This window comes from Otolemur garnettii, unplaced genomic scaffold (assembly GCF_000181295.1).
Source record: "Otolemur garnettii isolate 467f Iridium unplaced genomic scaffold, OtoGar3 scaffold00050, whole genome shotgun sequence".
Lineage (NCBI taxonomy): Eukaryota > Metazoa > Chordata > Mammalia > Primates > Galagidae > Otolemur > Otolemur garnettii.
In genome coordinates this window covers 6,659,987-6,673,691 of record NW_003852445.1, presented here as the reverse complement: position 1 = coordinate 6,673,691, position 13,705 = coordinate 6,659,987, and the positions used below count along the sequence as shown (strand labels likewise).

At 41.5% G+C, this 13,705-nt stretch overlaps 1 protein-coding gene across 2 annotated transcripts in view; it reads right to left on the bottom strand.

Moving 5' to 3' along the window:
- Positions 1 to 13,705, bottom strand: part of EIF2AK4 (eukaryotic translation initiation factor 2 alpha kinase 4) — a 110,991-nt gene that overhangs the window by 28,848 nt on the left and 68,438 nt on the right. For both annotated transcript variants that reach the window (XM_023514282.1, XM_023514283.1), the window contains exons 19-24: positions 12,649 to 12,750; positions 10,444 to 10,497; positions 6,560 to 6,796; positions 4,951 to 5,026; positions 4,113 to 4,234; positions 114 to 163 (exon numbers count right to left, since the gene is read on the bottom strand). In XM_023514282.1, the coding sequence (XP_023370050.1) occupies positions 114 to 163; positions 4,113 to 4,234; positions 4,951 to 5,026; positions 6,560 to 6,796; positions 10,444 to 10,497; positions 12,649 to 12,750 (641 nt within the window). The remainder of the gene's footprint in view (positions 1 to 113; positions 164 to 4,112; positions 4,235 to 4,950; positions 5,027 to 6,559; positions 6,797 to 10,443; positions 10,498 to 12,648; positions 12,751 to 13,705) is intronic.

Below are 13,705 nucleotides of genomic sequence, written 5' to 3'. Positions count from 1 at the left end.
GTTGCAGCCATCATTGTTGTTTGGCGGGCCCGGGCTGGGGATTTGAACCCGCCACCTTAGGTGTATGTGGCTGGCGCCTTAGCCGCTTGAGCCATAGGCGCCAAGCCTCTTACCGTTTTAAATTCATTATGTTATTTCTTGCCACGTATCTTGCAAAAGGGACCTGAAAAATAAAGTTTTAAAGGTCAATGTCAACGTTTTTTAAGGGCAATGTTATTAAAATATAATCCACATACCATAAAGTCCCCCCTTTTAAAGTATACAATTCAGTGCTTTTAATATATTCACGAAGTTATGTACTGTTTGCCATGCATGTGCCCTGAAATGTTCCTGAGTGCTTCAGTCAGCAGTAGGCTCCCACACTAGACATATACTATCACCCCCATTCGTTGTGACACTTTTCAGTTTCAATTTGAGAAAAATCCACTTTTCATTAAATATACTCTGCCCTATTTTCATTATGTCAAATTAAAGCCAGTGCAAGTTTTTTAAATGTCATTTATCATAATGCAATTGAAATGGATATTATCTCTCATGGTGAATTTCCTGATTTTCCTTTAAATCTCTTAGAAAAAAATTCTTAATACAACACTCAAATAATAACCAAAACTAATAACACCATTGACAGATTGCTCCAAGAGATCAGACATGGTATCATGGGTCAAATTCTCAATGAGCAACCATTTTTCAATTTCAAACAGCAGCTCACAGAAAGAGTACTGATGTTTAAAAATCTTATTTCAGTCTCCTAATATTTAGAGAAGCAGCAGCCAGTTTTAAGGATAGCTATGTAAATGTTTGCGCTTCAACTTTTCTTTAACTCCCCAATGTCTGATTTGCTATTTATTCATCTCTACCTCAAAATTATCATAAATCACTTTGCTTACTATTAAAAAAAAAAAACAAAAATACACAAAACCCAGGAATGTGGAAGGATTTTCACTTAGACCACAAACACAAAAAACCTGTTCTTTGCAATAAGCCATGTGATACAGATATTAAAAAAATGCTCAGATTTCACTTTTCTCCAAAAAAATAAGGTCAAAATGAGTGCATTCTTTGACACCTTACTCTTTGGTGATACAAACAAGCTGGTGTGCATGGTCATCCACGCACACGTGAGAGCATGTTTATACGGGCTCACATAGCAAGTACATGGGAATACACACAGTGTATCTTTAGTACACATAGTTTTTCTTTTAAAAAAACCTTCCTCTTGGGTCAGCACCTGTGGTTTAAGTGGCTAAGGCGCCAGCCACATACATCTAAGGTGGTGGGTTTGAATCCAGCCTGGGCTCACCAAAACAACAATGACGGCTGCAACCAAAAAAAAGCCGGGCACTGTGGTGGGCGCCTGTGGTCCCAGCTACTTGGGAGACTGAGGCAGGAGACTTGCTTGAGTCCAGGAGTTGGAGGTTGCTGTGAGTTGTGATGCCACAGCACTCTACCCAGGGGGACAGACAACAAACAAACAAAAAAAATCTTTCTCAGTAACAAAATAGAATTATTTGCCAGGCACAGTGGCTCACGCCTGTAATCCTAGCACTCTGGGAGGCCAAGGTGGGTGGATTGCTTGAGCTCATGAGTTCAAGATCAGCCTGAGCCAGAGTGAGACCTCATCTTTACAAACACAGCTGGGTGTTGTGGCCGGCTGCCTATAGTCCCAGCTACTTAGGAGTCTGAGGCAAGAGAGTCATTTAAGCCCAAAAGTTTGAGGTTGCTGTGAGCTATGACACCACAGCACTCTACCAAGGGTGACAAAATGAGACTCTGTCTCCAAAAAAAAAATAGGATTATTAAAGTTCCTTTGAAAAAAATTTTTTTAAAGCTAACAATATACCATGAATATTCCCACAGATCAAATATACACATGGACATACCCAAATATGTTTAGTAACCCTCAGTATCCAGGGCGTTTGATTCCAGGATTACCCTCATGGATACCAAAACCAGCAGATGCTCAAGTCTCTGATGTAAAATGACATAATAGTGTTGGCATAAAACATGTGTACATTCTTCTCTATACTTGTGCTTTTTTTTTTTTTTTGAGACAGAGCCTCAGGCTGTCACCCTGGGTAGAGTGCTGTGGTATCACAGCTCACAGCAACCACCAACTCCGGGGCTCCAGTGATTCTGTTGTCTCAGCCTCCCAAGTAGCTGGGACCACAGGCGCCCACCACAACACCCAGCTATTTTTTTGTTTGTAGTTGTCACTGTTGTTTTGGCAGGCCCAGGCCGGATTCAAACCTGCCATCTCTGGCACCTTACCCGCTTGAGCTACAGGTGCTGAGCCAATTCTTCCCTATACTTTAGATCATGTCTAGATTATTTATAATACCAAATCCAATGCCTATATATCATTTCATTTGTGTAGATTCAACATAGTCCTTGTTACATAGCAATTCAAGTTTCATTTTTTGGAACTTCATGGAATTTTTTTGCCTGAATATTTTCCATTCACAGTTGGCTGGATCATGGATGTGAAGATCAAGGATACGGAGGGCCAACTGTATATATTTTTAATCTTATACATACATATATGTAAATATATATATTTGATTTACCAAAAATTTAGATCTAGATTTTCTTTCTTTCTTTTTTTTTTAGAGAAATTTTATTAGGGAAGAACAAAGAGAAAGTTTAGAGCACTTCCAAGGAGTTGGAAGTGGGTGTCTCTCAAGAAGAAGAGGTGAGAGAGACCTAGATTTTCTTTTTACTAGCTCCTTCATATTCCATAATATTGATAACAAATTATTCAGCTATTTTCTTTTTTTTTTTTTTTTTGAGACAGAGCCTCAAGCTGTCCCCCTGGGTAGAGTGCCGTGGCATTACAGCTCACAGCAACCTCCAACTCCTGGGCTCAAGCGAGTCTCCTGCCTCAGCCTCCCAAGTAGCTGGGACCACAGGCGCCCGCCACAATGCCCGGCTATTTTTTGGTTGCAGCCATCATTGTTGTTTGGCGGGTCCGGGCTGGGGATTCGAACCCGCCACCTTAGGTGTACGTGGCTGGCGCCTTAGCCGGTTGAGCTATAGGCGCCGAGCCCAGCTATTTTCTTAGTGATAAAAGTGCAGTTATCAGTTTTGACCACTACAATGGCACGGCAACTAACGTCTTTGTATCATTCATACGCTAAAGTGTTTTGATTTCTTTGAATAAATTCCTTCAAATGGGATCGCTAGTTCAAAGGATACAGCACGAGCATCAAATAAAACAATTTTTTAATATAAACCTTCAGATTACTTTTCTAAAGGTTTAGCAATTCACATTTCCATCAGCAATGTATGAAAGTATTTATTTTTCTACACCTTATCATCTCTGGATGATACTGATTTAAATATTTTTTGCAAGCCTGATGGATGAAGTTGAGATAGTGGTGCACTTCCTTATCAGTGAGGGTGAACGTCTTTTCAGAAGCCTGTCAGCCACATGCATTTTTTCTTCTGAGAACTGCCTGGTTATATCCTCTGCTCATGCCTCCGCCTGTAAGTGCTTTCTGTACGTGAGGGGTATTAAACTTGTTTGCCATACACAGCTCATATTTTCCTCTGGTCTGTGGTCCAGCACCACAGATGGGCTTGTTAGCAGCCAACACCATGCATCTGCATGATTAGTAAGACTGCTGCTGGCAACAGGAGCCCGGGGGGACAGAATAAAGCAGGCACAGGCGAAATACGGCACGCCAATTAGCAGAGTTGCTGCTGATACAAGAATTTAATTGTTCTTGATGTTAACATGTGAGGATGTCACTGAGGATCTAGCCAGGAAGTTAAAAAACTAAACGAACTACATTTACTTGTCTGGGTGGGTCAGGTTACCCGCTGGGGTCAACTGGCAGAATGCAGTGTGGAGGTTGTGGGTGTGACACCTGCAGCGCAGGATCCTTGGGCTCCTAGAGCTGTACATTCCTGTGCTGTCAGCAGGATGGTTGCCTTCAGGGCCAAATATTTACTAAACTCCAATAATGCTCTCACTCTGCTAATTCCCTTAAGGGTACATTTAGAATATAAGCCTGGCAGAAAAATGGACCAGTAGGGGCAATCCTTTAACTGAGATGTCATCCCTGCAATGAGATAAGGCGTCCAAACTGTGAGCAGAGGGCTCCCAGCCTCACCCGCAGGTCAAAAGGAAGCATCACCAGCATCCCGCTGTGGTCCATGAATAAGGCAGCTTCATTGTGCTCGTATATTTGCCTGTTTCGGGGAAGCAGTAGTGGGGTACACAATTGGACAGCTCCTGTGCCAAATGGGAAAGAATCATCAGGTTATTGGAGGCAACCTAAAATGAACATGAACCTGACAGTTATGTAATCTGCTACTGGGATTGTTAAAATCATCATCAATTTTTCTTCAATTCTCTAAAGTTGTGAATGGAGACCTCATCTACAGATAAATTTGTCAATCTGGTCATATTTCTGACTCCACAAACCAACTATATTTTAGTAGGAAGGTTTTAATATTTATTTATTTATTTATTTATTTATTTATTTATTTTTTGAGACAGAGCCTCAAGCTGTCCCCCTGGGTAGAGTGCCGTGGCATTACAGCTCACAGCAACCTCCAACTCCTGGGCTCAAGCGAGTCTCCTGCCTCCGCTTCCCAAGTAGCTGGGACCACAGGCACCTGCCACAATGCCCGGCTATTTTTTGGTTGCAGCCGTCATTGTTGTTTGGTGGTTCCGGGCTGGGGATTTGAACCCGCCATCTTAGGTGTACGTGGCTGGCACCTTAGCCGGTTGAGCTATAGGCGCCGAGCCGGTTTTAATATTTAAATGAGTTTCTCCTCAACTAAATGAGCTGTAAAAATCAGCTTAAATTTCACAGGTCAAGTGCCTATAACTGAACTTAAAAGTAAAAGAAGGTATACCCAGATCTACTAACAGAACTTTTGAACAATGACAAAAAAACAAAAGAGTTTCATAATAAGAAATATGATTTTTAAGAAGGGCATTACCATGTCTTTTAAAGATGCGGATGATGGTTTCACACACATGTTGCTGTATCTTGGCTGTACCGATTGAAAAGTTGCCCTAAAACAGGACCAATTAAAATGTTGTCATCAAAGCCCAAAGGGGTTCCTTAAGATATTAATCTATGACTTGCAGTAGGTACTACATTGCTTATTCCCAGGACCATAAAAGAGATTTAGGAAATCAGTCCCTCTTGAATACATATTCATGGGAGAGGTCTCATGGCTTGCAAAGCACCCTGCTTCAGGATGTAAGACCTAATCTTTCAAGCAATGGGAAGGCTGTCTGGCAGCAAAGTCCAAGCCCTTAACCATGCTGACATACACCTTTCAGAGAGGGCTAATCAAATAAACACATTCTCCTTGACTCTCAGGGAGACTGTGGAGCAAATATCTAAAGGCATCAGGGCCTTCTCCCATACTGTGGTGATTCGCTGCAGGCCTACTGAGAGTTACATGGCATTTACATATCTTGCCAAGAGCTTTCTTCGTCATTTGTTTTCTTATTGGAAGAGTTGTAGCATTTCACTGTAGAAAATTCAGAAGCAGCCTATAAGCAAAAGGACCAATATAAAAAAGTCACCTATGATCCTGTAAATATCTTTCTAATGTTGTCAGCTGGCAAAAACTCTGGTCCCTAAAATCTATACTGATATTCCATAAATTTTATCACTATTTCCTCTACTATTCTGTCTTTTAAAATTATATTACATTTTAGGCATATGGAAACATACAGAAATAACAAATATCTGTTATCCACCCACCCAACTCTTACCAAATTTTAACATTTTGCTATAATGTTATATGATCATATAATGTTTATATGATCAAGAAAGGAACTGACATGTTTTTTTAAAGAAATAAAACATCAAAAAAAAAGAAACGAAACATCAAAGGCTTTCCAAACTGTTAACCAGCTATACTTCAGAAACCACATGGGAGCTTTTAAAAGATCCTGAAGTGTTTTATACCTGGAGGGTTGAGTGGCTTGATTTGTGTGGGTCCTGGACATCGACTCTGTCAGAGAGCTGCCCAGGTGATCTGGATGTGTGACCCATGCTGGGAGGCACCTTACTACTTCATCTGGATCAGAACTGGATGTTTTTGGCTCTGGGCAGCTAAGGCCAGGAACCAGTCTCCAAATTCATGGTTTCTTAATCTCTTGGGTGGGTAGGGAGGGGATGGGTCCAGAATTCCTGCTCCATCCTGGTAAATTCACCCCTAACTGATGCAATGCACACATTCGGGGTGAAGGGCACACTTATAACTTGGACTTGAAATGTACAAAAGCAAATTAGGTAAACAAAATGGGTGTAACTCTAACACTCTGAAATAAAGAAAACTTTATGAGAGGAATTAAAGGAGACCTAAGTAAATTAAAACAAAAATCCTTTAAGAGATTAAAAATATGACTCTTCCTCCAGAACATAAATGCACATTTTGTAGGTACTTTCAGGAGTTTCCCAGACCTCATATAAGAACTTATGTTGGTGGCATTTAGAGAACCCATGAGAAATGAGGAACTGACTTTATCCTTCTGTGGACCAGGTTAAGTAAGCTCCCTTTGTGCGTGGTGGACACGGTGCAAGCTCACCTTCAGTATGTCGCTGTCATAGGTGTAATCGATGGCAGGGGAGATGCGCTGGGAGAAGATGTGGGCCATCATGGTGCGATAGGCCTTCCCATCCACATTGGCCAGGGTGTGGTGCAGCACCTCGTGAAGCTCCGACTCCTCCATCTGGGGCGGAGGCAGCAGCTCGCTCTTGAGCAGTTCTGTGGCTGTGGGCCGTTTGGCAGGATCATGGTTCAACAGCCAGGAGATGACAGATTTCTGTAACAAAACCCAGGCACACCACTAACAGGCTGCAGCAGGTAATACTGGGGAATCTCCAGAGAAGTCATGATCAGTTCAAAGACACTTTCTGTACTTAATTGGCATTTCTGAAATCTCTGAATAGGTCACCTTTTCCTAAACTTTTGTTATGACCGCAGAGTTGTATAACAATGTACTAAGAATATTTCTTAAAAGGTGAAGGCCCCTTTTACGTTTTATTGTCACAAGCAACCAAGAACATTCTCAACAGCCATATAGAAGCAGAACTTAGGCCTTATGAACACACTAAATGCCATATAAAAAAAACTAAGAACATAAAACAAATATTTTTACATGCCTGATTTTAGTATAAATTATAATGCATAACAGTTATGGGAATCCTTAAACACTGAAAGCCGGGTACAGTGGCTCATGCCTATAATCCTAGCACTCTGGAAGGCTGAGGCGGCTGGATTGGCTGAGCTTAGGAGTTCGAGACCAGCCTGAGCAAAAGCCAGACTCCGTCTCTACTAAAAATAGAAAAATTGAGGCAAGAGGACTGATTACTCAAGCCCAAGTTGGAGGTTGCCGAGAGCTATGATGCCATAGCACTCTACCCAGATGACAGCTTGAAACTCTTAGTCTCTCAAAAATAAACAAACAAATAAATAAACATTGTAAAATATCTTGTTTTTATTTCTTTTTCTATTTATGTTATTTGATTGATAGCACTCCCTGAAGTCTTTCGATTTACATGACTCATTTGTTACACTGTCACAGCTACTGCCTCATTTAGCAGGGACACCTTAAAGGCAATCTAAACCTTTCAGAAGTTCCTTAATGATTCTTAATCCTCTCATTTATAATAAGGATTTGGCTCAAGTGGCTAAGGCGCCAGCCATATACGCCTAAGGTGGAGGGTTCGAATCCAGCTCAGGCCTGCCAAATAGCAATGATGGCTGCAACCAAAAAATAGCCAGGCGTTGTGGCGGGCGCCTGTGGTCCCAGCTATTTGGGAGGCTGAGGCAGGAGACTCGCTTGAGCCCAGGAGTTGGGGGTTGCTGTGAGCTATGATGCCACGGCACTCTACCCAGGGGGATAGCTTGAGGCTCTGTCTCTTAAAAAAAAAAAAAAGGATTTATAAGGAGTTACAGGAATATTTGAAATTAGAAAAGCTTAATTTTTAGATGAATTTTTTTTTTTTTTTGAGACAGAGCCTCAAGCTGTTCCCCCTGGGTAGAGTGCCATGGCTTCACTGCTCACAGCAACCTCCAACTTCTGGGCTCAAGCGAGTCTCCTGTCTCCACCTCCCAAGTAGCTGGGACCTCAGGCTCCTGCCACAACACCCAGCTATTTTTTTGGTTGTAGCCATTATTGTTGTTTGGCGGGTCCGGGCTGGATTCGAACCTGCCACCTTAGGTGTATGTGGCTGGCGCCTTAGCTGCTTGAGCCACAGGCGCCGAGCCTTTAGATGAATTTTATAAAACATTTTCCTTCCTTCCTCTGTCCCATCTTTCCTTCCTTCTTTTTTTCAGACAGAGTCTCACCTTGATGTGAGTGCCTTGATGTCATAGCTCACAGCAACCTCAAACTCTTGGGCACAAGTGATTCTCTTACCTCAGCCTCCTAAGTAGCTGGGACTACATGTGACCGCCACAATGCTTGGCTAATTTTTTTCTTTTTTTAGAGATGGGGTCTTGCTCTTGCTCAGGCTGGTCTGGAACTTGTGAACTCAGGGCAATCTGCTTGCCTTGGCCTCTCAGAGTGCTAGGATTACCCGTGTGAGCCACTGCGCCTGGTCAAATTTTATAAAACATTTTCTAATTACATATTTTTAAAATACCCCCCACATTCCCCCTTACTCCTGTCTTAGGCTAAAATGAAATCACAAGTAATTACTTTTCTTGTGATATAGGAGTTTTATATGATCAAGAAAGGGACTGACATGATAGCACTTTTATGAAAGCTATGTTAAATTAAACTGGTAAAAACAATAATGCTCTATTCAGCATAATAGACCTGTTATGCTGGTACATTTCTGTGTGTGACAAAAATTACATTATGCTCAGTCTGTAAGTATCTTTTATGTTGCCTCCTTTCAAATAAAAAATGATGACTGTGGGCTTGGTGCCTATAGCTCAGTGGCCAGGGCACCAGCCATATATACCAGAGCTGGCAGGCTTGAACCCAGCCTGGACCTGACAAACAACAATGACAACTACAACCAAAAAATAGCTGGGTGTTGTGGTGGATGCCGATAGTCCCAGCTACTTGGGAGGCTGAGGCAAGAGAATCGCTTAAGCCCAAGAGTTTGAGGTTGCTGTGAGCTGTGACGCCATGGCACTCTATCGAGGGTGACACAGTAAGACTCTGTCTCAAAAAAAAAAAAAAATGACGACTGTGACATGGGAGCTGGTAGTAGCTGTGGTTTTGTTGTTTTGGTGCCAATTTTGTATAGTTCATACTCCAACACTCAAGAGTACCTAATATAAATCTGATGATAGGAGAATCGTCTTCAGTGTGAGCAAAGGTATGCATAGCAGACCTCATGTTTGTAGTTTAATAAAGTTCCTTTGCCACCACAGCTGTCAAGAAGTAGAAATACTGAATAAGACAGACCTTGTTATAGGGAAAGGCTATGAAAACAAACATTTATGCATGACCCCCAGGGACAGTAATCGCTAGCAAAAGAAACAGAAACACGACTCCATGGATTTCTAATGGTCTTCAGTCATTAAACAGATGATACAGAATGGGCCCCGATAGCCATAAATAACTGTCATGTTAAACATTGGCAAATTACAGAACATTAGGCTACTAGAAAGGGAATTTAATCCCTTTATTTTACAGGTGAGGAAAATTAAAGTCCAGAAAAGCTAAAAGGCATGTCCATCCAGATGTGTAATCAATAAGTAAGAAACAGCAAATTAATGCACTGTTCTATCTATGCTTCTGTTCTCAACATTAATAATTCAGTGAGGGATTTTGCCTTGATTATAATTGTCAATAAAAGTCAGTTTAAGGAATAAACTTCAAAGCGTTCACCACTGAAGGCTTCACCAAGACAAAAAAAACACACCACTACACCCAAAGCACAATACACAAATTCATGAATAAGTGTTATGTCATATTAGTTAGGTGTCAATATTGCCTTATGACACAAGTTATACACACACACACATTTCTTCTGTACTTGTGATATACAGGAGAAATTATTTTGCTCTTTAAAATACTGACTGTCTAGAAAGTACCACCCTTTCCCTACAATCTGAGCTGCTCCAACCACTAAACAGAGCAAAATTACAGTTATAAAGTATTCTTTTTCTTAAAGTCTCAAGCTTCAACTAAAACAATGAGCTGTAAAAGCATTCTTTTTTTTATTCCACAATGCTAAGCCAAGGGTCCAGATAGCACTTCAAAAGCACAATGAATCACACAAAAGGTCCCTGTAGTTTGTTAATTCTCGATGCCAGCTCTTGGCATTTTTATGGTGTATTTCAAGTCTAATAACATTTTAAGGGCTTCGTCTTTTGGGTTTTTTTTTTCCTCCGCGTGTTGTTCCCGGGACACAGGAGAATGAGTGGAAGAAGATTACTAATTGAAAAAGAATAAAAATGGCGATTAAAATGCCAGACTGAAGAAACAGTAATTAAAGAGAAAATTACCTGCTTTGCATGCTCTCCATCATCGAAGTCTTCTGGAAACTTCGGCGAAGTGGGCTAAAAGAATATCATATGCAAATCAGCAAGTGTTTGGCAGATTGCCACAAAGCATTTATTCAGCACAAGGAAATCAAATATAGGCATAAAAATTTGCTCTAACAAGGAAAGACTGAGGTGATACCTCCTTGAAAACTGATGCTCATTCTTCCAAACGCATTCAGCCTGGGTTATAAAAAGCACATTGCCTGAGGACAAAGTATTTGAGAATCGAATGGTTTCAGAGAAACATGAAGTAGTTGTATGAAACATAGATGAAAAAAGGCAAAAAACACCCCCCCCCCCAACAGAGGAGGAGAAGAACATTTAACACTAAAACCTCTACGTCCCCCACAGTTCTCACCTTTCTGGTAAATAGGATCTTGATTATTACATTAACTTAACAGTTTAGATATTCTTTTTTTTTTTTTCTTTTGAAACAGTCTTACTACTTTGCCCTCAGCAGAGTGCCATGGCGTTACAGCTCACAGCAACCTCCAGCTCTTGGGCTTTAAGCGATTCTCTTGCCTCAGCTTCCCAAGTAGCTGGGACTACAGGCGCCCACTACAACGCCCAGTTATGTTTTGGTTGTAGTTGCCATTGCTCTTGGCAGGCCTGAGCTGGATTCGAACCCACCAGCTCTGGTGTATGTGGCTGGTACCCTAGCGGCTGAGCTATAGGTGCTGAGCCCAGTTTAGGTATTCTTGAAATGAGAGAACGGACATGAATTTTTAACTAAAGAAAAGGGACTTCATCAAGGATATAACCCTCTAGGAGCTAGGAGCATTACAATGAAGACACGGTGAGAGCAACCACTTTATTTACTCCTGTATTTTATAAACACAGCTGTCCAACTGTACTGGAAGTAAAATAATTCAATTGTTAATTCAATTGTTTGTCAAAGTATCCAGTGGAGCATTCCTAGATACAGTGTATATGATGTAGCTTAAAGAATATTCCTGGCTCGGCGCCTGTGGCTCAACCGGCTAAGCCGCCAGCCACGTACACCTGAGGTGGCGGGTTCGAATCCCCAGCCCGGACCCGCCAAACAACAATGACGGCTGCAACCAAAAAATAGCCGGGCGTTGTGGCGGGCGCCTGTGGTCCCAGCTACTTGGGAGGCAGAGGCAGGAGACTCGCTTGAGCCCAGGAGTTGGAGGTTGCTGTGAGCGCGATGCCATGGCACTCTACCCAGGGGGATAGCTTGAGGCTCCGTCTCAAAAAAAAAAAAAAAAAGAATATTCCTCCTTCCCTGTGCTCAGTAAGGAGGAGGAAGTCTCCAGATATCTTGCTCACGAATATGTGAATTGCAATCATCCTCACCCAAACCTCACTTTCCCCTTTCATCTCAATGTCATTTTCTAACGGGCACCCTTGACCTCTCACACTGTAATGTTGGTCCCTTTAAGCTAATAACAGAGTCAAGAATTAATCCCAAAAATACAATGGGAATTTTGTTGGGGGGGGGGAAAATTCAAGTAGCTGCTATTTTTCTCAGACTCGAATAATTTTTAAAATAGGTAAATTTTTTATAGGTAACTATAACCTACCTATTTCTCTAAGTAAGATTTCCAAAAACACTAAATTGAGGTAAGATTTTCTTTCCTTTTTTTGGAGACTGAGAGTCACTCTGTCACTGTGGATAGTGTCATGGTGCCATCATAGCTCACAGCAACCTCAAACTCTTGAGCTTGAGTAATTCTCTTACCTCAGCCTCCCGAGTAGCTGGGACTATAGGACTGCACTACTATGTCTGGCTAGTTTTTTTATTTTTAGTAGAGACCAGGTCGAGCTCTTACTTAGGGTGGTCTCGAACTCCTGAGCTCAAACAGTCCACCCGCCTTCACCTCCCAGTAAGAGGTGTGTAAGTAGAGGTGGATTCTACTTACTCAAACAGTAGACAGACCAATAAAATCCCTTCTAAGAGAGACACCATTGGGCTACCAAAATCGTTATTTCAAGAACTCAGGTGAGCCAACTTTCCTTGCTTGGAAAAATGTTTCACTGCCAATGCTCTGGTTAGCCTGGCGTGTCTCAGCAAATGAGTCATTAAGAATTACAATAGGCCAGCCTCTGCCATAAGTACCAAAAAACATCTTGTCTTGAATTCTGATCTCCATGCTAAGGCTCAGGTTACTGGAAATTTATGCACCAAAAACTTGTGATACATACATCTCTGAGTTGGTTGAGAACAAAGATCCTTTCTGACGCTGTAATCATGGGGTGATAGGACATCTCAAAGAAGATAATTCCCAGGCTGAAGAGATCCACTTTCTGAGGGAAGAAAATAGAATTGTATTTAGAGAGACTTGGTAGGAAAGTATAATGTACCAGGGAATGATGGGACGAGCATTGTTAGAATAAAGTTTGCATAAGAGCAAAACAAATCACACTGGAAAAATGGGATCTGTTCTAAAAAATTATGAGTATAAATACGAAATGAGATATTTTATATTTAGATGATGACAAAATATTTGGTATAACTTTTCTCAACATTTTCCTAGAAATGAATTGGAACTGGGTTAGCTGCTTGCACAGAAGTAGATAATTGCAGGCTGGAGGCTGGAGACAATGGCTGAAGAGCAAGGACAACTGAGACTGGTCATAGGAGAAGGCTTTGTTTTGCACCTTTACTAATCATCTCAAAAGTAAGAAACAGACTAAAATCTGCAGCTGATAGCAAATGCTGGCTACTGACTGCTCAGCTGTCCCACTGAGGATGGAAGAATGGCAGAACAGAAAGATCATGTAACTAATCTTAGCAAATACGGAATTGCAATTAAAGAAGATATGAAGATGCAACCTAAGGAATAAGAGATACTTGCAAACCATGTATCAGATATATAAGGCACTCATACAACTCAATAGCAAAAAAAACAAATAACCCAATCAAAAAATGGACAGAGGACCCGAATAGACATTTTCCCCAAAATGACACAGAAATGTCCAACAGGTATATGAAGACACTTAACATCATTAATCATCAAGAAAATGCAAATCAAAACCATAATGAAATATCATCCCATATCTGTTAGGAGGGCCATTAACAAAAAGTCAAAAGATAGCAAGGGTCGGGTTGGGTGCAGTGGCTCGCACTTGTAATTCTAGCATTTTGGGAGGCCAAGGTGAGAGGATCACTTGAAGTCAAGAGTTGGAGACCGGCTCGGTGCCTATAGCTCAACCGGCTAAGGCGCCAGCCACGTACACCTAAGGTGGCGGGTTCGAATCC